Here is a 27201-nt window from a genome sequence, read left to right on the forward strand (position 1 = left end):
TTTTGTATCTCCTTTCATTTTGCTTTGTGTATACGCCCACTATGGGTGAGTAGTGATCTAGGCTTGGTCATGAGGTGATTTCTACCCCATGACTTGGGTAGTTTAATGATTTCTCTCATTTCTTGTACTTAATGTGGTTTGTGAATGGATTAAGTTCATTTTTATGTAACAAAACCTAGGGTTGTTAACCTCTTTGATTATGTGTAGACAAGTAATTGATCTCTTGCCATATATAATGCTTGGAGCTATGTCACTCTAGGTGTTTGTCAAAATGCCTCAAAGAACTTGTTGAACTCTAACGTTTGGTCTAAACCTAGAGATGTTAACTTCTTTGATTGGGTGTTGACAAGTCTCTTGGTACACCCAATGCTTGGAACCATATCTCTCTCTGTGTTCGATAAAATGCCTAAATGAGTTTTCATCTATTTCCAAACCCCGTTGTATGAGTTAAACTTGATTTTCATGGTTAAATCTTTTGAGTGAGATCAACTGACAATGACTCTCACTTGAGTTATCAAAGAGAAGTATTGAACGGCCTAAGTTGTGGGCGGAATGAATCCCTAGACCTTGCCGCTTTTAGTTTCTAGTCAATCTTCGTTTTCAATTAAAGTTAGGAGGTAGAGAGAAATTCCACTACTCAAAAATTGGCCGTCTCAACGTACGCCAAATCTAAAGGTTGGCGGTCTTAATGCTAAAAACCCTTCGTAAATCAAACCTCCGGCCTAACTCCATTGGTTCCCTGTGGATTTGACCTTGGACTTCCGAGTTTATTATGCTGCAACCGACCTAGCCCTATGCTTGGGGCGCTCTTTACTACGGCACACTCTGGTCGACCAAGCACTTAGATGTTGCTAGTTTCGGTTCATTTCTATTATTATGATGTAATTTTCATCTTCGGGCTTTGAATGAAATATGCAATTGTGTGTTGATTAAAAAAAAAAAGAAATTGATTTTCGCGCTCCACTTTTTATTAATGGCGCTCAAATTTTAATATGAAGTTACTAGTGATTTCATAAATAAAGTGGAGCGCTATAGTAAAAAGTAAAGCGCGTATATTAATTTCCAAAAAAAAAAAAAAGGAGGAACAAAAGCTTGACATCTGTTTAGGTCAACAACTATAAGTTAAAAAGGCTAATTCAAGGGCCAAGGCATTGGGCCTAATTCCTTTTATGGGCCTAGCTAAGTGTACACGTGGAGTCTACCCATACATTGTCGTGCTCATCTTCGTTCCTTACATTTTCTTTATTATTTAGAGAATTAACTTTGTTTACTTTACTATTTGGATGATTCTATAGAACAGAACGACAGTCACGTTCTCCTTTTTTCTAGGCCGTTCAACCAAGGGAAATAAGTATTTATTTGTTAAATTAAAGGTGATGTATTATGAGAGAACAATTTGTCTCGTAAGTGAGAAATAAACACTTAAAAAATAAAAATCTTAGCGGTCATGACCACATCGTGCTCCAGGCCAACTTCAATACCTCACATTCTTATCGGGATCATAACTAGGTATATGGCCACACGAATATTTAATGTATGGTGTTTGAATGATACAGAGCGTCACGTGGCTATATGACAGGACTAGTGAATAATATTCCAGGTGTTTTGGCTAAATAAGCCAATTGACTTATTTTTGTGATTCATATTTTTTTCGCATTTGTTAGTCTGTTATCAATTTTTTTTTAGGATTATTGGTTAGTCTAGACAGAAGAATTGAAAAAAAGTAAAAAATTATAGTTTCAAATTAATTTTTTTTGAATAAAAAAAAATCAGCAAAAAGTCAGATTTTTTGGGGTTTACTAAAAAAAATCACAATTTTTTACTTTTACATTCTCTCGCTTGAGATACACTGATAATTTATAAAAATTTAATGCAAAACTAATAAATATAATTTTATAAATAAAAACAAAAAATAAAACTAATTGACTTATTTAGTCAAAACACCCGGTGGCATTCAAGAACTACCACTATCCTTCTGTCCAAGATTTTTTTTTCAATGCTGATTAATTGTTTTTTACAACCCCCCCCCCCCCCCCCCAAAATCTCTCCTGATTAATTGAAGACTGGAGCCACAGAAGAGTGCCACATGGCAAAAGAAATCTCCACATTGGCGCACGCCTATTCTGAAGCTACTTGCCCATCCATTGGTTTGAAATCATGATTTCCCCATCACCACCACCACATCCTCCTCCTCTACTAACCCATTATTTCCACTCTCCAATTTCTTTTTCCATTTTTGTTCAGCACAGAAACCACTATCCCACATTAGAACACCTTCAAGTTCGACTGATAACTCTGTTGCCATTGGTAACAACAAATGGCTTCAACTCTGTTCTGCAGTTCAATAAACCCATCAACCACAAATTTCTCAAGAACCCGCTACGCAATTCCAATATCTAAACACAACCCAGTTGAATTCTTCCACTCTTTGAGCTGTAACAAAGAAAATGGGCACATGAAAACGATGGCGACAAAGGCGAAATTGACTGTTTCAGAAGCACCGCCTGATTCCCCGTCGACGAAAATTGATGGGGCCGACAAGGAGGGGAGCTTGACGAGGAAGAAACTGAGGATTCTGGTGGCGGGGGGTGGGATTGGTGGGCTGGTTTTGGCGCTGGCGGCAAAGAGGAGAGGGTTTGAGGTTTTGGTGTTTGAAAGGGATATGAGTGCGATTAGAGGGGAGGGACAATATAGGGGTCCGATTCAGGTACAGAGCAATGCGTTGGCTGCTTTGGAAGCCATTGATATGGATGTTGCAGATGAGGTTATGAAGGCCGGATGCATCACTGGTGATCGGATTAACGGATTGGTTGATGGGATTTCCGGTAATTGGTACGTTTATGTAGTCTCCCTCTATTATTTATCATCCATTTGAGTTTTGAATTATTTGCTTGACTATACGTATGTTATAATACCAAATATATGTGATTAGCACAGAATAGAGAACAAAAGATAGAGCAATTAATCAAAATCTACGCGGTCATAGCCTTAGAAAGAAGATGAGCTGTCGATGTGATTGCAGATTTGGTTAACGATGCACTTCCTTACATTTTAGTCGATAATCCTCTACAAACTTGTTTGGCGTACTTTGACTAGTCAGTTCAGTGACAAGGTTAATTCCTTGCTAGCATTGACACCCTTCATATACTGTAGATGAGGGCTAAGTTTGAGCAATTACCTTAATTGTCTATTTCGCCAACATTGCCCTCTAAAAGTCAGCACCCAAACTTGAGTTGAAGCCATGCTTAAGTATGCATTCTTAGGATTGGACCGATTGGTTAACTTACAGTAATTATTGCGTCTGACTTGACTACCGAACAATGGAGGCGGCTCTGCCTCCTGAAGGTGCTTGGTTAGCATAATGGAGCTATTGGATGCTCAATAATAGATTTGAGAGGCATAGCTTCCTTAGTTTTTACGCATCGCATTTGTAATGAGGAAAATATGAAACCAAGTAGAGAGATGCAACAGAGATTGGATCCCAAATATGAAGATGGTTGTCATGAAAGAAGTGGTAAAATTGCTTGATGCAGGTAATAATATGCCTCATCTCTGATAGCAAGTGGGTGATTCCCATTCAAGTGGTGCCAAAAAAGTCTGGCATCACATTGGTAGTAAATGATATGGGCAAGCTAGCCCTACCCGCATAACCGCCAGTTGGCTTTCGTGCATTGACTATAGGAAGTTGAATTCTATGACTCGAAAAGATCGCTCCCATTACCATTGGTTGATCTTATATATCCCGGAAAGGTTAGCATGTCAGACGTATTATTGTTTTGTGGATGTATATTCAAGGTACAACCAAGTTCCTGTCCATCCCGAGACCAAGAGAGGACCACCTTTATTTGGCTGTTTGGCAGTTTTTGCATAACGATGTATGCCAGTCCGCTTATGCAATGACCTCATGATCTTTCAAAGTTGCATGATAGCAATATAATTTGACACGATAGAGAAATTCCTTGAGGTTGTCATGGACTCATGGATGGATGACTTCTTTGTTTCCGGAACGACAGTTAATGATTGTTTCCGAAACCTTTCGAAATTACTATAGCATTGTACGGAGATGAACCTTGTGTTAAGTTGGGTAAAAGCCACTTCATGTTTCATGAGGAGATATTTCAGGGACACATAGTGTTTGATAGGGGAATAGAGGTCGATAAGGCTAAAGTTGATCTCCTTTTTAAACTTCTTCCACCAAATTCTTTCAGTCCAAATCGTTCTTTCGAAGGTTTCGAAAGCATATAGCGGACCGTGAAACGGTAGCAGGAATATCAAATGATACATTGTGGGAACTGGGTGTATCGGTTGTGAATATTTTAAAATTCTTTTTGGCGCCGTAGCACCTAAAGTGGTTGTATCAGTTAAAAATCAGCTGTGAGGTGGGCCACACATTGGATACGAAGGGATACCTATTGGGAATCATGAGATACAACTGTGAATTTTTGTCACCACCGGTGTATCATGGTGTAATGGTATTGGAGGGCCGAAAAACCGCCACGTTGCAGCTGCTAATTAATCTATGGTTCTTTCCTTGGGCATGCGACCTTCTATAGATGCTTTATTAAAAATTTCAGTAAGATTTCTAGACCCCTGGGTGCTCTTTTTTCCAAGGAGGCACCTTTCGTCTTTGATGAAACATGTGTGCAACCTTTTGAAAAGTTTCGCTCTTTGTTGGCACCAGCCCCTATCCTGCAATGGCTTGATTGGTCTAACATTTGAGATCACGTGTGATGCGCCAGACCGTGAAGTTGGTACGGTGTTGGGATGGGTGAACAAAGTCCCTCATGTGATTTACGATGTTAGCAAGACACTCGCAGATGCTCAATTAAATTACACCACAGCCAAGAAGGAATTGCTTGTAGTGGTACTTTAATTGAACAAACTTCGATTTATCCTCTAGGTTCCAAGGGCTTGGTGTGAACTAACCACGCTGCATTGCAGTATCTGCTTTCAAAAGAAAGACACTAAACCCAGGTTGATTAGATGGATTCCTCAGCTACAAGAAATTGATTATGAATTTGGAATGAAAAAAAGGTTTTGAAAATTCAGTAGCTGATCATATCTCTAGGATCCTAGTTGAGCATTGGACCAATCTTGTTCATTTGAGAAATCCCTTTCTAGAGGAATGACTATTTGAGGTCTCACAAGGCAATCCTCTATGGTTTGCCCACATAGTACTACATTGCTGTAAGTCAGATTTGTCATTTTTTGGTCTAAGCAAGACAAGTATGATTCAATTGACAATTCAAATTGTAGTTTTGAGAGGATCTAAAACTGTTCAAGTACTAAGGGAAACCATGGAGGATTGACTTGTGAGACCTCGAAAATTTATTCATTAGGAAACAAATTTCTCAAAGGAACGAGATTACTTGAATGCTCAATTAGTATCCAAGACAGAAGATCGGTTACCGAATTTTCAGAACCTCTTTTGTCTTGAATTTCTTATTAAATTCTTGTAGCAGAAGAATCCATCTAATCAACCTAGGCTTAGTGTATTTTCTGAAAGCAATACTGCAATGAAACATGGTTAGTTTACACCAAGATGAACCTAGAATATAAGATTGGAACTTGTCTGATTAAAAATACAATTGAGCATCTAAGAGTGTCTTGCTGGCGCAATAAATCACATGAGAGACTTTGTTCACCGATTGTCCTAAGACTGCACCTAACTGCATAGTTTGATGCATCACACATGATATCCGATGGTAGGGACCAATCAAAACATTGCAGGATTGGGGGCCAACAAAGTTTGAAGCTTTACAAAAGCTGGCAAACATGCTTCATAGAAGAAAGGTGTCTCCTTGGAAAAAAGAGCACAAGGGTCTATAAATCTTGCTGATATATTTAATAAAGAATTTACAGAAGCTTGTGTGTCCATGGAAAGAATGAATTTTCCTGGTAGAATTTGGCGGTGGAAGTTTAGAAACGAGATCAACTCTTGCCTTCTTGACCTTTATGCCCTCTTAGGCATGATGTGTCCCAAAACTATGTGCTTTGAACCACAAAGTGGCTTTTCTATCAGTTTAATGCGAGGTTCACCACCACACAACATTGAGGCACTTTTGAGAGCTTTTGGAGATGATCCGCAAATGTGGTTGCAACCCCAAAGGCCAAATTAACTTCCATTCTGTGTTGTTAGTGCTGGACTAAATGGATCATTCCCAGACTAAAAAACCCCTGAGCAAAATTGACTTCCTCCTGGACAAATTCAGGGTACTTGGAAGCCATGAGACAATTACTCACCGAGTGGGTAGGATTGGAACATAAGGCACATGCCTCCAGGAAAGATGAATGTCATAAAATTTGTCAGAATTTAAATACAAGCACCTGCATGTACATATTCTCCATAGGAGCAGGTTGTTTGAGTTGTTAGTTCATTAATTGATGAGATTTCAACTCTCGGTCTTAAGAATACTGAAGTAATTAGCTTTATCAGTTTAAACACCTAAGGGAGATTAGCAGATCCAACATTGGCAAGTAACTAAGGATGCAAGTCAAAGAAAGTGTCTCCTTCGCACTAAAGAATCCTTTCAGAGTTCTGATATAGTTGTGAATTAATTTGAACTGGTGAATTTTATTTTGATCTTGTAGAACCACTATCAATATAATGATACATAGTTGGCTATCAGGTACGTCAAGTTTGATACATTCACTCCTGCAGCAGAACGGGGGCTCCCGGTGACAAGAGTCATTAGCCGCATGACTTTGCAACAAATACTAGCTCAAGCAGTGGGGGAAGATATAATTATGAATGATAGCAATGTTGTTAATTTTGAGGATCATGGTGATAAGGTAACCTGGGCTTTAATGGTTTTTTTATTCTGTTTTTCTTTTGAAATTGTTTTTTTACTTGGCCATCATGATGTAGGGATTGTGGCATATTGTTAGAGATTTCTTTTACCAATTCTGTTTCTTCTTTTCATTACATGCATTTGAGAAAATTGTTAACTAATGATTAATTTTTGCAATATCTTGGGGTTGACGGTTCTTTTCATTTTTAAAACTAGGTTACTGTGACACTTGAGAATGGACAACAGTATGATGGTGATCTTCTAGTTGGTGCTGATGGGATATGGTCGAAGGTATAATTTTGTGCTCCTCATGTACAGTCTTCTCAATATGTAAGACTGTAAGAGGTTTTTATATATATAAACCAAACAAAACATAACATTACAATGTCATATTGATCTTGAGGTAGTGATACATGATAAGGATTTTGGGAAGAGGATGTTAGACACAAAGTGAACGACTTTCGCGGTCTGGCCTCACATGTCCATTTTATTTGGGCATTATCAACCTGCTTTTCAATCTAAGAGATTTCGTTCATATATGTGTTAGTCAATTAGCAGGAGATTCTAAGAAGCTATGCACCTAGTCACCTACTGTGAATGAAAGGAAAGAAAGCCTTTTCGTGTAATCTCATTTACTAGAAAGGAAACACTATCTTGCATGTTCCAGGAATGTTCATAACTTAGATTCTTAGTGATCACATTCCAGAACACACATTTCAAACGTGATACACTTATGTGAAACAAGATACCTCTGAAACAGTGAATTTATTGATCCAAAGTGATCGTGTTTTTATTCATTCCCTTAACACGTTCGTCATATTTAAAAAGTTTGATATAATAACCCAAAAGTCTAAAGAGGATGATCCTTCGCCGATAAACATTGAACGCAATGGTCACGATGCTCCTTGAACTTTGTTTTACATGAACAATTTAAACATAGTAATATCTTTCCTTCAACGTTTATACCTTGAGATTAGTAAATCACAGAAGCCTACCTCTATCCTACCAGTACCATAGTTCAAGGCATGTGGCGTCCATGTTCCCTTCCCTTTCCTCGTCCCGGGACGATCCACCTAACACAGGTCTTGCCTAGTACCAAGTACTAAATAGTGCACAAAGCTTTCCTCCCTCTTCTAGTTGTTAATGTGGGATATTAGCAATTTCATGTTACTCCTTTGGTGGAGAGTGTTATGCTCTAGGAAAGAATATATATTTTCTCTGTACCAGGAAGTTATAGATTCTCCTTTTCTTTGAAACAGGTTAGGAAAAATTTGTTTGGACCCAAGGAAGCCACATATTCAGGCTACACTTGTTATACGGGTATTGCAGATTTTGTTCCTGCTGATATTGGGTCTGTTGGGTATGCTTGTATTCCTCAGTTGGTTCCATTTAAAGTCTTTAACCTTAAATCTTCACTGAATATTTTTCTTAACTCATGCCTTGAGTGGCAGGCTCATGGTTTACCTCTATTTTTGAAGGTACCGAGTATTTTTGGGACACAAACAATACTTCGTTTCTTCAGATGTTGGTGGCGGAAAGATGCAGTGGTATGCTTTTCACAATGAAGCACCTGGCGGTGTAGATGCTCCCAATGGTATATAAACTTCTGATGCTTGAACTTTTACAAGATTCAAAATCATACTTCCTGGAACTTTTATATAATGACTTTGCATGCATAATATCTAATATGTTGAGTCCTTGAATTTTCACGTTACCGTGGAAACATACACATCTACCGTACATATGTATGATACCTATGTATTAATTAGTTTATTTTTTATTGGAAAATAATTGATAATTCACTATCGATGGAGAGTACTTGTGATGTAGCAAAATGAGAGTAAACAAAGTGATTGTGAACAATGACCAGTTCACAAAAACATCATAGTGAATAGGCAGTCAATTTGCTGGTCCAGTTTCTTTTAGTTGCTTTATACACTTCACACCCTAATTGTTCAATGTTAACAAAGGATTGTCCATTAAAGAACAACTCGCATTGGAAAGTTTTGTGTAGTCCCTCATATAGTTTGGACCCAGGACATGGATGTCATGAGGGCATTTCTGTACCCTATTGTACTTAAAGTTCCTATCTTATGGCAGGTAAAAGGGAAAGGTTGTTGAAGATTTTTGAGGGTTGGTGTGATAATGTGATAGACCTATTGCTTGCCACCGACGAAGATGCAATTCTTCGACGGGACATTTATGACCGCTCCCCAATTTTTACTTGGGGAAGGGGCCGTGTAACCTTGCTTGGGGACTCTGTCCATGCAATGCAGCCCAATTTGGGTCAAGGTGGATGCATGGCCATTGAGGTACAACTTTCTTTTCCACATGTTGATGGGATACCACTCCTTGGAAACATTGTACACCATAGTTGTCATTTGATCAATGCTATGTTTACTAGATCTTTCCCTCTGGAGGTTTGTGTGATGTCAAAAGTACTTCGTCTTTGTTTATTAGTATCACATGTTTCTGTACTTCAAGAATTGGTTTACATTTTTGTCATTTTAGTGATGAATGAGTTCACATAATCTTATTCTATTTTAAAATTCTCTCTGACCTGATTTTTTTTCTTGTTTGAAGCAGACATCTATTTCTTTTCTAGATTCAATAAGCATTATAGTTTTTCTAAAACTCCTTTTCATAACCTCGATCCCTAAGTAAAAGAACCAAAGAAAAGAACTTTCCCTCCGGAGGAAAAAATAAACCGTTTCAAGAGAGGAGGACGATCATATGGTCTATTTTACTTATCATTGCAGGACAGCTATCAGCTAGCATTGGAGCTTGATAAGGCTTGGGAGCGAAGCATTGAGTCAGGAAGTCCTATCGATGTTGTTTCTTCATTGAAGAGGTAATGCAATTTTCTTCATTAAAATGTACTTATACAATTCGAGGTCGATAGTTAGCATTAACCCCATGAATTGAGAAACCTTGCAAAACAAAATAAAACTTAATTATGCTCTACTTAAAATGCCCGAGTGCATCCATAAATGTACTGGAGACGGGGTTTCATTATTCCACGAGTCGTATGACGAGAGCAGAATGTGGTTGATTTGTCCACTTGAAATTATCACTACTTCTAACAGGAGATGTTCCAAAGAATCTATTGAATAGGTTGTAAATGGTTTAACTGACATCGTGTGATGCGGGACATCATAGATCAAATATGATAATACTACCTTTGGTGACTCACTCTTTCTTATTTCATTTTATATTCGCCCAGCTATGAGAATGCTAGAAAACTACGTGTTGCCATCATCCATGGACTGGCGCGAATGGCAGCAATCATGGCTTCAACTTATAAGGCATATTTGGGTGTAGGCCTTGGCCCATTGTCGGTAGGAACTTGTGATGATTACGGTACAATGTCCAATCAAAATAAATTGAGCTTGCTGTGAGCTATGCATGCATTTCATAACCTATACTTGGGTTTTGCAGTTTTTGACAATGTTTAGGATACCACATCCTGGAAGGGTTGGAGGGAGAATTTTTATTGAGCCTGCAATGCCTCTAATGTTGAGTTGGGTTCTCGGTGGTAATGGGTTAGATTACATAACCCTTTGTCATACTTCTATCCTGTTTTCTCCTTGCAACTACATATATGGCATGTTGACTGCTGTAATTATAGAATCAACATCACTAAATAAAAAACTTGTTCATTTTTATCTTCTATCAGCATTCAAAACAAAATCATTCTATTTTCTGAGAAAGTTTGCACCTGTGCATTTCAAATTTTTTTCCAGGTAATCCAGTTTTTTCCCCTACTTTGGAAGTTGCTCAAGTAAGCATAAATCTTTGTAACAGCTAATTAAGAGCATGTACATCAAGCATAGCAAAATTACCTATCCAAAAAGGTACTTTTATGTTTTTCCAATTCACTTTTTCCCTCAACTCTACACTAGACTCTCTATCAAAAAACCAAGAAGACTCTCTATCATAAAATATACCCAGAACTCCTATAGATCAACAGACGAAAAGCAGAGAGCTGGAGATCAACTCACATCCGGATGAGGAAGGAGAGAGAAAAAATAATATTTTATTGGATACCTTCTCAACAGTAGATCGGTATATCTAGAGAGGTTTTTGGATTGAGGTAAAATTGCTTCTTGTTTACCTAGGCTGCTGTAAACTGTTTTGGTGCCTTTAATTAGGTAAAATAGCTAAAAAGGTGGTTTTTGCTATTCTCATGTACATGCTCTAAGGTACTTCATTTTAAGGCATCTAGAACCTTTCCGGATCTATTGTTAGATGAAATAGTGGATGTAAACTATATTTTTTTTCCACCCAGCCACCTAGTTTGAATTGAAGGGGAGATAATACTTTATTTTTAGGTAATGTATACACAGAAGTATTGTAGGTTTCTTCAAGTTGAAACGAGAAACTCTTTTACCTTTTACAGGTCAAAGCTTGAAGGGAGATCATTAAGCTGCAGACTCTCAGATAGAGTATGTTGATCAACCATTTAGAATATAGATATAGTATAGTTCTTCAGTTCTTTGTGCAATTATGAAATTGGAATTTTGTTCTAAAGCTAATTTGAGTTATTTTTATTAATTAAGGCAAATGATCAACTGAGGAGATGGTTTGAGGATGATGATGCTCTTGAGCGTGCTGTTAATGGAGAGTATGTACACCAAGCCTAATCGGAAAATACCATTTTCCGGGCATATTCTGTTGTTATGAGCACGTTCTTCATCATTCTTTAACAAGATATATATATATATATATATTTTTTTTATGTCCTTTTTGCTTTTGTAGGTGGTGTCTCCTCCCTTATGGAAACAACAATGGTGCTTTGAAACCTATTTTCCTAAGTGGGGATGAGAAACAACCTTGTATAATTGGGTATGCCTTCACTTCTGCGCAAACAGTTCATAAACAGATACTTTTGTCCTCTCATCATATGGCCTTAAATTTTTTTATTCATTACCGTGATTGCAGAGGAGTATGTAATACAAAAATTCCTGGAATATCAATAGCCATACCTTCACCTCAGGTGACACAGACAGTTGTCTTAGTTTTCCTTTCCATGTCATTGTTTGTAAGGTTCTTGCTTTGTTATTTGAATCTTATGTAACAAGGTCTTTCATTTGTTAGGTTTCCGAAATGCATGCTCGAATAAGCTGTAAGGATGGTGCCTTTTTCGTGACCGATTTGCGGAGTGAGCATGGTACATGGATCTCAGAGTAAGTCAGAGGAAATTGCATGTTTATTTTGTCTGTTACAGTAATCAGAAGCCATTTCAAACATTCCTTTTTATTTAATTTTCCAGTAATGAAGGGAAGAAGTACCGGGTGCCTCCCAACTTTCCTGCTCGTTTCCATCCATCAGACATCATCGAGTTTGGTTCTGATAGAAAGGTGATAAACAGTCTACTTCATCATGCATTTCTGCCCAATGCTAGATCAATTGCAGCATTTTTCCGAGTATTGTTTAGGACTTTATGTGCGCATTGTTTTGAAGGAATCTTAGGTGCCATGATACACAAACATACCCCATGTCTTTGTTAGACTAGTTTTTCTTTTCTGAGCTGTTGTATTCTTTATTTATCCCCATCTGGTGATCCCAGGACATGTTCACTTCATGTTGTCCTGACTATTCATAGGTGCTAATCTGACCGATTACTAAAAACAAATAATCAGAAGGTAATGGCATAGAAGTAACTTCAAAATTTTGGACAGGAGTAATTTGATTGTTGCAGAATTTTTTCTTTTCCTGTATGGTAGCTTTAGAAAATAGCAATTCCTTGATTTGGCTACGAAGCGAAAACCAACCAGTACTCTGATAAATTTTAATATGTTTTTCCCTCACCAACTTACACCTGTTGAATTTGGTCTATTTTGCTGGTAGTGTTTACATGTTGATTGTATTGTTTGATGAGTAATTTGCAGCAGGTGGTCATTTTAGGATTTTAACATACCAAAAGTTGAAGGGGTATCCCAATAAGAGATAATGCTTAGTATGTAGCACTGACGTCGCTACACCGACAAGGACATGACACCAAAACTTTGACATGTAAATCTCCAAAAATTGGGGGACACGACATGTTGGAGATGCACTTAGGAAAATATATTTGTGTGATTATCATATATTATAAAATAATAAAACAAGCCTCTAATTACAATCAAAATTACCAAATTATCCTCTTTCCCACATTTATCATTGTATAATTCAGTAAAGTATTTCAGTTTTATCACTCACACGTGTTGTTATATTCAATCAAACATTATCTATCTCATGAAAAGAAAACCCCCACGAGTGTCGATAGTTTGCTGAGAGTGCCCATAGAGTATGCTGAGAGTGTTCATAGAGTGTCTCCTTGTGTGTTGCATAGTTACCCCGAAGTGTCCAAATGAAAAAAGTTGTGAAAAATATATGAAGCTTCTGATTTTGAGCGTCCGACACGTGTCCCGAGAGTGTCGGTATCCGTCAGATGTCCAACGCTGGTATGTATGTGACCTGCGGCGTAACTGGTCGGTGCAATTGGTATCAGTTGTGCTTTAATAGTAATTCCGTACAGTGAATTTGTATAAACATCATGAATAGGAGTTCCCATAAACTGATAGGTTTAGTATTGGAATTTTATCTTGACTTAATGCAGGTGGCATTTCGGGTAAAGGTGATGAAGGATCCACACAAGATTGCAGAGAAGGAACTGAGTGGAGTTCTACAGCCGGTTTCGTAAGCCTCAACTGTACCATTTTCAGTTGAGATATAGTGAAATTATACACATTTATTCGTGGCAGCAGAGCCTTGTAAAGATACTGGATTTTGTGTAATCTAGATCCCTAAAAAGAAGAAAAAGAAAATACATATTGGAGGCCCACCCCAGCTTTTCTTCAAGTTAGAGATGAAAAAGAACATTTCAGTCCTCTTTCTTTGAATGCTGGAATATGTAAATGCAGATAAACAGAAAGATAGACATTTACTGTTACAAGGTACCCTCCTAGTTCCCTCCTGTATAGTTTCTCTTGCAATTTGATCTTATAAGTAGGCTGCTCCTGGCTCAAACTTAGCTGCGAGTCAACCATCTATTATGCTTTAATTATCTTACTTCGTTTTAGGGTAGGGCTGGTAAACGATCTAATTAGCTGAGCAGTGGATTGTTCAAGCTTGGCTTGAAAAACTTCAGTACTGTGTTCAAGAAATGTTCACGAGACTTTAGTACTGTGTTCATCGATCTCAAACAAGCTTCAATCAAACCAATCAGGAGCCGATCTTGATTAGCTTGAAATATTTTCATAAGCTAAATGAGTTGAGTAATGCATTTCTGGAGCTTGCTTGGTTTGAAAGTTTGAGTTTTAACAAAAAAAAGGGGTTCAATCTTGGTTTATTTGTTTTATAGAGTTATCTCAAGAACAAACTTTTTAACGAGCGAACTCGAGTGACGCAATTTTTTAATATATCCTTTTTTTGATATGTGAATATAGTAAATCATATTATTGATAAAGACTAAGGTAAACCATAGTTTGAGCATCAAGATTACAAGCCAAAGCAAGAAACAACAGAAGAATGACAAAAACATGATCTTGTGAAGAGAGTTTCCAGCTTGTTAAAGTAGAGCTTGGTAAGGTACTTTTTTTTTTGGGGTCAAAAGATAGAGGAAGATTTTATTGATCATGGGAGAAACCAAACACATTACTACGGGTAGCCATCCCCATGAAGGGAAGATAGCAATCATAAAGGAGGCCTAAACTCCTAAGTAGAAGACTTAGGACCTCTCACAGGTTTTTGAGCAATAGTAATACTATAGACAACCCCATTGCTACTCCATCTCACAAAACACGTATCCGCATTCAAGAAGCCATCAAGAAGACATAGAATATCCGCCACAATGACTCCCACATACGTTCTGATGCTCATCCGACCACCTCTGAATCAGCCCAATCAAGGAGTTTTCTTTAAGGTTAGTGTCACAATTTTGATCTTTGGGCCGTTCCCAGAATTATTGGCATTTGCCTTCACTGAATCTGGGCCATAAGATGGGCAGTTGATTGGGCTTGACCCGAAACCTAAGCTTAAGGGTCTTGGGTCCAAGCAATATAAATATGCCATTTTCATATCTCCATTTCATATGGAAGTTTCAAAATGACCACATTATTTTATCATGAATTGATTTTGTACACGGTTCTCTGAAAATTTGAATATGTTCATATTTTCTGAACTTGTTCAACTTTGGTCTATTTTTTGTACAACGAGAAGAATGATTAATCATAAGATTTGGTCCAAAAGTTTAAAAATAGGTCATTAAATCTTTAAAAAACAACTATTTAAAACGCTAGAAATTAATTTAGTCTGGACTCATCCTCACAAGTGATTGTGGGGCCCACTAAATAGTGTTGTGGGTCTTACCATCACTTATGAGAAAAACGTAAAAAAGGATGTAAACTTTAATATGTCCCTAGTATTGCTCCCATTATAATCGTTAAGTCTAAAGAAACTGACGGGAGCTACTGATGGACACGTGGGATCTACTCCAGGTTCCGTACGGATGATTCGAGTTGTTTAATAATTTAAATAAAAAAAATCAAGTGAATCCGTGAAAAATTAGCTCAATCCGATATGTATAAGTGCTCGATCCCCGTGGAAAATCAGATCGATCTGAGAAGTGTAGGTGCAATGAATCACTCCCCTTAATTAGTGTAGAACGCACGAAAGGTCGCCATCCAAATGTTAGGAAGAAGAAGCACATATTTGTACATTGTCGACACCAATATTAAATCCCCGTGTGGGGTATGTTCCCCTTGTCATCATGAGTACCAATGCCCCAGCCAGCACTCCCACGAGACTCTTTCAGTTCACAAGACAAAGACAGCCACAGCTGCCAGCCCACTACATACACCACACCTTTCTACAAACACACTACTACTAGACAAAAGAATCCATATCAAACTTTCGCACCAACCCTAAACACCCAATATAGTTATCATACATACGCCTTCGATGTTGACATCATGCATTCCACATTTGTTTGATATATCCGATGAACCACCTAATTAAAATTGATAGTAGCTAGTAGATTAATCTTTAGATTTGTGTACGGAACTAGCTAGGCCGAGTCCCATGATTTGGTGATAGCACTCTTCCCTTTTTCTCTCAGTCAGGCCGGCCTCGAGCGATCTACAGCCCAAGAGGCCGCCTCCGCCTAAGGCCATTTGAAAAGTCATGTAAAAATTAGGGTGCCCTATTATCTTTGGAAATTGATTTTCAAACTTTCCTTTTATCGAAGTCCATTTCATTTTTTGTCTTCATTCATGTAAAATTACAAAACTACCTTTCGTACATTTTTTCCTTCACACATGAAATGGGTAGTTATGTAATTTCACAATACTATAAAACAAAACAAAAATGAGTGCATTTGGATAAAAAGGGAGTATGAAAATCAATCCCCTTATCTTTGGTGTCCAGTAATTTGTCTAGTATTGGATATATCAGTAATATCAAACCAAAACAAAAATATTAGTCTCCCTCCGAAGTTTGCCTCAGGTCCTAAATGTCACGGTGTACTCTCAGTCCTTGTGCTCTGTTTCTGCTATCAATTAATCTTTACTCTAAAAAAATAAAGAGTGGTTTGGATTGTTTTTAAAAAATGCTTTCAAACTCTTACTCCTGGTTTCGCTCACGTTTACGCACAAATATTTTCTAGAACACAATTTCAAAATTGGGAAGATATATGTACATTGCGGGCAATGGGAAAACGATCGCCCCCATCATCCCTTTATCTATCCTTATGATGGAGGGCGGACGAGTGATCACCTGGAATGGGAGTGGCAAATTTACACACAACAAATTAACAATAGAATTTGGAAAAACAATACAAAAAATAAAAATCTTTAATGAGTGAAAGAAGTATGTTTCTTTTAATTTGTTTCAAAAAGACAATCAATTAAAAAAGTGGGTCATCTAATAAGTCTTGGATAGTCACTTTGTCCCAAGAACTGCATACACTACAACTATTACTTCAAAAATCCACCCCAAGAGGTCCAGACAACAGTTAGGAGGCACCTGCTAGCTGGACTGGATCTTTCACATTCATTCTGGTAACATCTCATCTCTGCACGTATGCCACAGGTGAGTGTTCCTTTGCACATGACGGCGGCGGTGGTGGAACGTGATGGATCAATGGTCGGTTTGTGGTGGTGGAAGGTGACCGTCAGAGCATTTATTGGTGCTTAGGAGAAACTCGACTCTCTCTGTGTGTCTTGACTCTTTGTATGATCTCACTTGGTTATGGACCATGAATTAATTGTACTCTATGCTGTTTTAAGATTCACATTTGGAACATGATACGAACAAATAAAAAGTCTTAATGCTAATCATGCACCCCCACTTACACTAAGTTTGGAATTTAGGGAAAGTAAGAGAATAAAAGAAAAGAAAATGAAGTGGAAGGAAAATGAGAGGGATTCAGAAGGGAAATTTCACTATTAATAATTCTAGAATTTGTTGTTTTTCTCTTATAATCAAACAATGGTAAAGATTTGTTTTTAACTTTCCTTTATTTTCTCACACTTTTTCTAAGTTTCAAACAGAGCATTAATTAATTTTTTGCTTAGTTGAACTCAACCTAAATACTCGTTTCCTTAGCATTTTTCTTCCTCCTTAAGATGTGTTCCAGAGGTGGCATTATTTGCTCTCAACCCTATCTCTCTCTTCCTCTCTCTCAACCCTAGCCACCACATCTTCTCGATCTTCTCCCTTCCCCTCCCCCCCGTGGGTTCTATACCCGTGTGCGGCGGCGGGAGGGGGAGGCCATGGTACTACCGACTCCATTTCTTTGTTTTTGTTTTTTTTCATTCTGTCTCTCCAGATCTACGACTTGTCGTCTGATCTGTGAGAGTTTTGTCTCTCGTTCAAAAAGAGTTTTGTCTCTCGTTCAACGAGAGTTATTAGTTTCGTCTTCGGACGAATTTTGTCTACAGATTAGGTTCTCTCAATCGAGGTTGTTTCACAGCGATATCTATATTTCAGCGTTCTATCCCTACATGATGTCTTTGGCGAGGCAACCCGTGGCGGCTTGGCAAATTTGTAGTTATTGGGAGTGCATTGGTGCGTTCATACTTGGCTGGAGTGCATTTGACCGTGTGGGTATTTGGTGTCTTTTGTCCTTAACTTTGCACTTTTTCTCGTTTGAGACTCCTAATTAGTTGTTAGGCAATTTAAAAGTGTTGCTATTGTGTCAGGCCATGTCTGGGTTAGGATGAAAAGACATCGATTGCCTTATGATTTACTTGTTTTCTATTTGTTAGACGGTTAGTTTGGCTTTGTCCAAATTCTTTGTAATGATCTCCGTTTTGTAAGTGCCGCTGGGCATTTATCAATACAATCTTCTCACTTTTGTCAAAAAAAAAAAAAACAGAGCATTAATGATTGTTAACATGCACATAGTATGAGATAAGTAAACATTTTAATACACATCTCACGAATATTAGTAATAGAAATTGATTAATATCAAAGCACATTGATTCGTATCAATTTGATTTTCTATACAATTTCTATGCATTATCCTTAGGCTGACAAATTGAACTTAAATCCACCCACTAATAAAGGGAACAAGCCCAACCCATTTAGAGAGGGATGACAAATTGAACCCAAACCCACCCACTAATATTGGTTAGGTCAGTATGAGTCAAGACTCATCTAACTCATTTATTAACCAGAAAATCTGCTTGCACAGCAAAGGCTGCACAGCAGCCGTGCACAGACCCGTTTTGCGTCCGTCTCGGGTCTCGCAAAGATGATCGGAGCCGCTCATTTTGTTCAAAATACTTCGTTTATGGTCCCTGTAAAAAATCACCTCAATCCGATATCGGGAAGGGTGTTTACGAATCATCTAATTTTGCTTTAAAATTTAGCCTAATTTTTGAAGCAAAGTTAGATGATTCGTAAACACCCTTCCCGATATCGAATTGAGGTGATTTTTTACAGGGACCATAATCAAAGTATTTTGAATAAAATGAGCGGCTCCGATCATCTTTGCGAGACCCGAGACGGACGCAAAACAGGTCTGTGCACGGCTGCTGTGCAGCCTTTGCTGTGCAAGTAGCAGCGTTCTTTATTAACTAAGTCTTAATTATGTTGTATTTGGGTCATAGTGTGTGTGGCAAGAATTTTTTTTTCAAATTTTGATATTCTAACTTTTTAAAATTAGTTTGGTGTGTTTGCCAAAAATTTTCGATAACTATCTCAAGTTCTATAGATTTTTAAAAAGCTAAAAAAAAGAATGAGAATTTCAAAATTCCAAAGCTAAGTTTGATAACTTTTACGATTTTGCAACACAAATTTTCAAGAAAAAAAATTCTTATAATATCGCAGCTGCAACAAACAGATTTTTTTAACTTCTACTAAAATCTAGGATGTAAAATTTGGAGCAGAATCTAAAATTAAAATATAAATTTTGTATCCATGGCTATCACAAACGTGCCGATAGTACATGACCCAATAAGTTACCCTATTAAGCCCCGGTCCCCACCATACACAGCAAAAGACTCTCAAAGTCAAGATTGCACTAACATTTTATATTTGGGTAAATTTCAGTCAGACCCCTGAGGTATCTAACAATGACAAGAAGTACCCCTCAGTTTTGAAAAATGACATGGACCTCCCCTGTTTCACAGTTTGCGTTTCACTCTGTTAGTTTTGCTAGTGGGAGGGACGGAAAAGGGATGGAAAATGAAATCTTAAATTTTATTTAGTTTTACGGCTCTCTTAGGGCTCTCATTAAAAGAGCAAGAGTCAAAAAATAATTATGACTCTTCAGGATAAAATAATCAAATAAATAAGATATTCGCACCGATTCAAATGGATTGAAAATTGGAGCACTTATGTATCTTTTATTCATTTGGTTTTATGACTCTCTTAGGGCTCTCATTGAAAGTGTTAGAGTCAAAAATTTATTATGACCATTGAGGATAAAATGATTAAAAAAATAAGATTTTTGAACCGATTCAAATGGATTGAAATTAAAGCACTTAAACATTTGTTCTTCTTTTAGTTCTACGGCTCTCTTAGGGCTCTCATTGAAAGCACTAGAGCCAAAAAATAACTATGACCATTTATGATGAAATGATTAAAAATATAAAATCTTCGCACTAATTCAAATGAATTGAAAATTTGAGTAGATTCAAATGGATTCTTCGTTTAGTTCTACAGCTCTCTTAGGGTTTTCATTAAAAGCACTAGAGCCAAAAAATAATTATGACCATTTTATGATAAAATAATCAAAAATATAAAATCTCCACCCCAATTCAAACGGATTGAAAAGTAGAGTAGATACTTAAGTGTTTCAATATTCAATCCGTTTAAATCGGTGTGAAGATCTTCTTTTTCTTTTTTTTATCCTAAAGGGGTCATAATTAATTTTTGATTTTAGGGCTTTCTATTAAAGCTCTAAGAGAGCCATAGAACTAAACGAAGAACAGATATTTAAGTGCTCTAATTTTCAATCCGTTTGAATCAATGTGAAAATCTTATTTTTTTGATCATTTTATCCTAAATAATCATAATTAATGTTTGGCTCTAGAGCTTTCAATGAGACCCTAAGAGAGTCATAGAACCAAATGAAGAAAAGATACTTAAGTGCTCCAATTTTCAATCTGTTTGAATCCATGTGAAGATCTATTTTTTTTTTATCATTTTATCTTAAATGATCATAATTAATTTTTGGCTATAGAACTTTCAATGAGAGCCCTAAAGAGAGTCGTAGAACTAAATGAAATTTAAAATTTCATTTTCAGTCCCTTTCCTGTCCCACTCACTAACGGAACTAACGGAGTGAAACCCAAACTGTGAAAGAGGGGAGGTTACTGTTATTTTTTTAAAACTAAGGGTACTTTCTATCATTATCAGATATTGATGAGCACCCAATATTGTAGATATTTGGTGCGACTAATCCTATTTTATGTTGTTTTAACTTGCGTTTATTTAGCTTTTATAGTGATATTGCACGTAATGTGTGTTTTTAGTGTTTTAGGTAAAACGTGCAAATAATGTGCATTTTCAACGTCATGCATGACCTAAGTCCTTCTAAGTACCCGAAGACCCTGTCGGTCCCTTAAAATCTGTCTAAGTATGGAAAAATGACTTTTCGAAAAAATATCAATTTTCGAGATTAAAAAAATTGATCCTTGAATTTTTCTAAGAGTAACTACAAAATTGCAAGGTTTTATTTAAAAAGCAATGTCAAGTTTTGAGTCATTTTCTCTTGAGAAAAATGTGTAATTTTTCATTTTACACTAAAAGTGAGGAATTGACATTTTTGTTTAATTCGAATCTTGAAATTCTGGTAATGTCATTGTTTCCAAATGGATGGTACTTTCTTATTTTCATTAAATAAATTAAAGTAAAGAAAATGTAAAAGAAAATTTTAAAATGTAGTATTTACTTAAGTTTATGGTATGAAACTAAGATGCTGTAGAGCTGTGGAAGCTGCTGGGAGCTGTCTGCTGAAGCTGAAGGCAGAACTGGAGATAGCAGTGTGGTATCGATACAACATTAAGACTGTATCGATACTACTAGTTTACCTGAGAAGACAGTGATTGTTGTATCGATACGGATTAAGGCCGTATTGATACTAGAGTGTTACGGGAAAATGGTCATTTCAGTTTAGTTGTCTCCATAATAAGTATCGATACCACTGGCTTTCGACCAGATATTTGCTACTTTTTGGACTTTCCACTTATGGAATACTTACTACTTATAGTATGTTTGTAGGATATTTGTTGGGAGAGAAGTTGAATTGTATAAATACCCTTCTCTCCCATTTTATGTCATACTCTATTTTATGTTATAGTTTTTGTAACGCCCCTAATTTTGGGTACGTTAATAAGACATTTTATTACAAAAATAAAGTGAGTCTGGCTCATTATTACATCACAAAGTCTCACAAGAGTACTTTTATCCAACAAGGGAGGGAACTAGGGTTCCTAACTACGGCTTCGCCTGCTCTTCCATCCTAGCAAGCTCCTCGGCTACGAAAGCCTCCAAAGTGTACAACTCACCATGTTCATCTATGAGGCCTGACACATTATACCGACGTCGCCACTAATATAATATGTTAGGGTCACCAAAAGGTAACACCATGAGCTACAGCGCTCAATAGAATAACCCATACCCATTAACTCTTATCTTATGAACATTAGATCATAAATACTAATGATTTTCACATAGAACATGCATACCTAACACGACAATTAACAATGTCACATCCGCATTCATTATTCAACTCGCGTTGGTGTCCAATATTCTCTAGGTTTCTTCTATGCGACTCGTCGTAAACCGTGTCATCAGTTTTCATTTCTCATAAACCATATCATCATTTCAAAAAAAATCATTTTAACACACCCAACATCGGTTCTGCTGTTCTGGTCTCTCGAGTATCCTCACAATGGTTCCGCCGCACTAGGTTCCCATTGACACACTTTGCATTGGCTCCTCTCCGCGGATAACCAAGCCACACACCCAACTTCGATTCCGCCGTTCCGGTCTCCCAAGTATCCTCACAATGGTTCCGCCGCACCGGATTTCCATTGGCATACAAAACACACACCACACAATGGGCTACCACGTCTTGCCACTTTGCGATTTCCAAAACATTTCATCTTTTCAAAATACGCATTTTCGTTAACTATACCCTAGGTGTCATGTTTCTACTTTCTCGATTTTCGTGTCTCGTTTTCATGCATTGACTCCGTGGTAGGACTTCACATGTAATCATAAATCATTCATTGTAATCTTGAAACTAAACTAACAAGATCATCCAACTTATTATTATTATACCACAAGTAATACAAGCAATTCATGTAAGCATGCTCATAACCCTTTTAAAGATCAAAATCCGAATACTTCCGGTCAAGCGATAATATTCCAATCTTTTAAAATCCGTATTTTCTTCCTTTGTGGAAAATTCTAAACAGCATATGTTTAATGGAGTAACAATCGATTAAAAATAAGTCGTTGCCTATCATGCAATCCAAACACAAGATAGATAACCTTATCTACTTAGACATATTCCATGTTATACTTTGAACTAAAGAGTAAAGACATTCTACTTTCTAACATACGGTTCTATACGTAGAGTTAGGGGACAAGGGATTCTACCTCTCTTCTTGGCGGTTGGTCGGTTTTGAAAATAGGTCGTCGGTTTTGTGAATCGGCGGCGTAACGGCTCCGAAGTGCTTCGAAAGGAAGAGAGATGGATTTTCTCTTCCTAAAAATAACTTTGCTAATTAAACTAGGCTACTTTACAGATCTAGGATCTAGGGATGGTTTTTGGAGTGATTTGGTTGTAGCTCTCAAGAACTTCAAGAAAACTCAAGAAACTTGAACTTTGGAACTTGGAAAGCTTAGAAATTCTAGAGAGAAGTTGGAGCAATGAGTGAAGGTGTGAGTTTAAGCTTTAAATAAGCTTGCTATTTATAGGCCAAGGCTCCTCCCTCCCTCCCTCCCTCCCTCTCTCTCTCTCTCTCTCTCTCTCTCTCTCTCTCTATATATATATATATCTCACTTTTTTTTCTTTTGTCAAGCTTGATTGAAAGCTTGATAGGTTAGGTCATGGTTTGCTTGTACAACTCTTACCTAGTTCTTAGGCATGCAAGGCAAGATTTGGTACTTTTAATTGGATTATGGAAAGATTGGTGGAGGAAAGGAGGGGTTGTTCAAAGTTTAAAATTGGTAAATGTACAAATAAGGACAATGGGTGATAGATTTACTTGGAAAGTATACAACCATATATGGAAAAGATCATGGAAGATCAAGTCAAGGTACAACCAAATCTCCAACTCTTCTTCTCTCTTTCTCTCTCTCTCTCTCTTAGCACTAGTATATATATATATATATATAGACACACACTTCTATGTACAAGTAAACATATATATAGAAATGTACTTAAGGTACTATATGATCTAATGGGATTTCAAAGCCAAGATTTTCCTATTAAACTATTCTAATAAACAGATGTGTACTTTTGTAATAATATAAGTGTATATATATATATATATATATATATATATATATATATATATATATTAGTGTGTACCATGCAATCTAGGTAGATTTTCAAATCAAAATTCCTTATTAAAATAGTCCAAATTGGCACATGTTCTTATTATAATATTGTACTAGTGTACTTAGGAAATCTAGGGTATTAAATCTATAAGGTACATACACACATATATATAAGTATATCATCATATGGGAAATCTAAGAAATGATTTATTTAATGACCCTAGTACTTGTTGATAAGACTAACTCTATTATCCAATGGGTAGTAATTTTCCTAGTAATTATTGACCAATGGATAAAAGGGTGGGGTACTATATATAGTAGAATAATACCATATGTCATTTAAGCATGTGTATATATAACTATATATGGGTATTTTAACAAAATCTAGTAAATACTTTTGGTAGAAAATCTAGGTTTTCTATTGTCCAATGGATAAAGATTTTCTTAACATTTATCGTCCAATGGGTAATGGTTAAAAGGTAACTAAATGGATTAGTAGATAGGTTTCTCCAACTAATTGGTTAGAATCTAACTATACTTGTCAAGAAGAATCTATAGCCAATAAATATAATTTAGCAGTCTCAAATCTAATCATGACGGATTATTAGAAATTAACGAGAAAAGTATAAAGCCAACCAAGAGAAATTAGAGAATTTTGAATAAACAACGAGATTTTATTTATTAAAAATCGGAGTTGTTACAACCTATCCCCCTTAAACAATTTCGTTCTCGAAATTAGGTGCACGCTCGGATTCGAACAGGTGAGGGTAGTTTGCTTTCGTGGTTTCTTCTCTCTCCCATGTGGTTTCTCCAGATCCACGGTGCTTCCACAGAACTTGTACCAATTTGATGGTCTTGTTCCGGATTATCTTCTCGCTTTGGCCTTGAATATCTATTGGTTCCTCTTCGTATGTCGTATCTTCTTCAATGGAAAGGTCTTCCTAGTTGAGGACATAGGTGGGTAAAGCGAGATATTTGAGGAGCATTGAAACGTGAAACACATTATGCACTCTATCTAGCTGTGGTGGCAGGACTAGATGATACGCAACCTTCCCAATCTTCTCTATGATGTCGAAGGGTCCGATGTAGCGTGGGGACAGCTTTCCCTTCTTCCCAAATCTGATAACTCATTTCTTCGGTTTGATCTTCAGGAACACATGATCTCCCACGGCAAAGGTTAATGGTCGGCTTCTCTTATCCGCATAACTCTTCTGTCGACTCTGAGCGGTTTGTATCCTTTGTCTGATGGTTTTGACCTTCTCTGTGGTATCCCGCACTATGTCAGGTCCAATCAATCCCGTTTCCCCAGCATCTGTCCAGCAGACTGGAGATCGATAGGGTCGGCCGTATAGAGCATCGTATGGTGCCATCTCAATACTTGCTTGGTAGCTGTTATTGTAGGCAAACTCTACCAATGGTAAGTGCTGCTCCCAGCTTCCAAAGAAATCCAAGGCACAGGCTCTCAACATGTCCTCCAATGTCTGTATTGTCCTCTCCGTTTGTCCATCTGTCTGAGGGTGGAAGGCTGTACTAAACCTTACGTTTGTTCCCAAAGCTTTCTACAATCCTTTCCAAAAGTGTGATACAAAACGTAGGTCTCTGTCAGATACTATCGAGACAGGTACTCCATGTAGTCGTACGATTTCTCGAATGTACAACAGACTCAGCTGTTCTACGTTCTCTGTCATCTTGACAAGTAGAAAATGCACGGATTTGGTGAGTCGATCCACGATTACCCAAATGGCTGTGTTGGACTTGGCGGATCTTGGCAATCCAGTCACGTAATCCATCGAGATGTGCTCCCACTTCTAGGTTGAAATTGGTAAAGGTTGTAGATCTCCTCCCGATTTTTGACGCTCAGCCTTGACTTGTTGACACACCAAGCAGGTAGATACAAATCGGGCTACGTCCTTTTTCATTCCTTCCCACCAGTACGTACTTCGCAGGTCATGATACATCTTTGTACCACCAGGGTGAACTGCGAAGTTCGAATGGTGAGCCTTTCGGAGTACAGCTTCTCGAAGGGTTCCAATATTAGGTACGAACACCTTTCCCTTGAATCTCAGGCTGTTATCCTTCTCGATTGTCTATCCTGGTAGCGTCTTTCCTTCTCGAATTCGATACCGGATGAACTTGCAATCCTGCTCGAATGTTTGGGCTAGTAAGATTTCCCGGTGAAGTGCCAGTTCCGCAACTAGAGCGTACAATCGAGCATTCCCATTCTCTGACGATGGTCGCAGGTTGAACTCGTTGAGGGTGTCTACCATCTCCCATTCCTTAATAGTTGTCTTAACCTTTTGTGTCCTATCCTTTCGGCTTAGAGCATCAGCTACCACATTGGCTTTGCCGAGGTGATACTTGAGTGTAAATTTGTAGTCCTCCAAGTATTCCATCCATCGGCGCTATCTCAGGTTCAACTCCTTCTGAGTGAACAGATATTTGAGGCTCTTGTGGTCGGTGAAAACTTCGAATTGTTCTCCCCACAGATAGTAACGCCAGGTTTTGAGGGCGAATACTACTGCAGCCAATTCTAAGTCGTGAGTGGGGTAATTCCTCTCGTGCGATCGGGATCTGTAGGCTACAACCTTCCCGTTCTGCATCAGCATGCATCCCAAGCCATTTCTTGACGCGTCACAGTAAATCGTATAATCTACACCCCGCTTGGGAATGATGAGTATCGGTGCACTGGTCAGTCTCTTTTTCAGTTCTTGGAAAGACTTCTCGCAGGCTTCATTCCAATTTCTGAGTCAATCTTGTCATAGGTTTGGTGAGAATTGAGAAGTCCGGTATAAATCTTCGATAGTATCCAGCCAATCCTAGGAAGCTTCTGATTTCGAATACTAAGGTTGGCTGTTTCCAATTCAGCACTGCTTCAACTTTACTTTCATCCACCCCTATTCCTTCCTTGGATACTACGTGCCCCAAGAACTTAACCACTTTTAGCCAAAACTTGCATTTACTTGCCTTGGCATAAAGTTGGCTATCTCGGAGTACTTGTAGCACTATCCGAAGGTGTTCCTCATGCTCCTCCTTATTGGCGGAGTATATCAAGATGTCGTCAATGAACACCACTACAAATTTGTCTAAGTAGGGTTGGAAAATCTTGTTCATAAGACACATGAATACTGTCGGAGTGTTGGTCAGTCCGAACGGCATCACTACAAACTCGTAGTGTCCGTATCTGGTGTGAAAGGCTGTCTTGGCAATATCCTCCTCTCGAATCCTTAACTGATGGTAGCCTGATCGGAGTTTGATTTTAGAAAAGCAAGTTGCTCCTCTTAATTGATCTAACAGGTCATCGATCCTAGGCAACGGATATCGGTTCATGATTGTGACTTGATTTAACTTTCGATAGTTGATACACAGTCGAAGTGTTCCTTCTTTCTTCTTCACGAACAATGTCGGC

General features: G+C 37.7%; 1 protein-coding gene and 1 long non-coding RNA gene across 3 annotated transcripts; one reads left to right on the plus strand and one right to left on the minus strand.

The window, feature by feature from the left end:
- The first annotated feature begins 2062 nt into the window (after nucleotides 1-2062).
- Nucleotides 2063-13753, plus strand: LOC131303690 (zeaxanthin epoxidase, chloroplastic). 2 transcript variants are annotated; one of them, XM_058330679.1, is made up of 16 exons: nucleotides 2063-2832; nucleotides 6630-6792; nucleotides 7008-7082; nucleotides 8051-8151; nucleotides 8270-8385; nucleotides 8892-9103; nucleotides 9551-9642; nucleotides 10015-10129; nucleotides 10230-10333; nucleotides 11191-11236; nucleotides 11351-11415; nucleotides 11550-11636; nucleotides 11733-11787; nucleotides 11889-11977; nucleotides 12064-12151; nucleotides 13393-13753. In XM_058330679.1, the coding sequence occupies exons 1-16, from the start codon at nucleotides 2318-2320 to the stop codon at nucleotides 13474-13476; spliced, it is 2007 nt and encodes a 668-aa protein (XP_058186662.1). In that variant the 5' UTR covers nucleotides 2063-2317; the 3' UTR covers nucleotides 13477-13753. The 2 variants fall into 2 exon arrangements, with proteins under 2 accessions (XP_058186662.1, XP_058186663.1); XM_058330680.1 differs by lacking the exons at nucleotides 10015-10129; nucleotides 10230-10333.
- LOC131303725 (uncharacterized) lies at nucleotides 10327-11202 on the minus strand. Its single transcript, XR_009192158.1, has 2 exons — nucleotides 10984-11202; nucleotides 10327-10595 (listed from the first exon to the last, which is right to left on the minus strand). It is a non-coding gene; the product is annotated as an uncharacterized LOC131303725 (long non-coding RNA).
- Nucleotides 13754-27201: the final 13448 nt, after the last annotated feature.

The sequence above is a fragment of the Rhododendron vialii genome, chromosome 10a (genome assembly GCF_030253575.1).
Source record: "Rhododendron vialii isolate Sample 1 chromosome 10a, ASM3025357v1".
Taxonomy (NCBI): domain Eukaryota; kingdom Viridiplantae; phylum Streptophyta; class Magnoliopsida; order Ericales; family Ericaceae; genus Rhododendron; species Rhododendron vialii.

Coding starts and splice junctions, on each gene's coding strand:
- LOC131303690 (XM_058330679.1), top strand. CDS start 2,318: ATGGCTTCAACTCTGTTCTGCAGTTCAATAAACCCATCAACCACAAAT. Junction 2,833..6,629: donor GATGGGATTTCCGGTAATTG/GTACGTTTATGT, acceptor GTTGGCTATCAG/GTACGTCAAGTTTGATACAT. Junction 7,083..8,050: donor CTGATGGGATATGGTCGAAG/GTATAATTTTGT, acceptor TCTTTGAAACAG/GTTAGGAAAAATTTGTTTGG.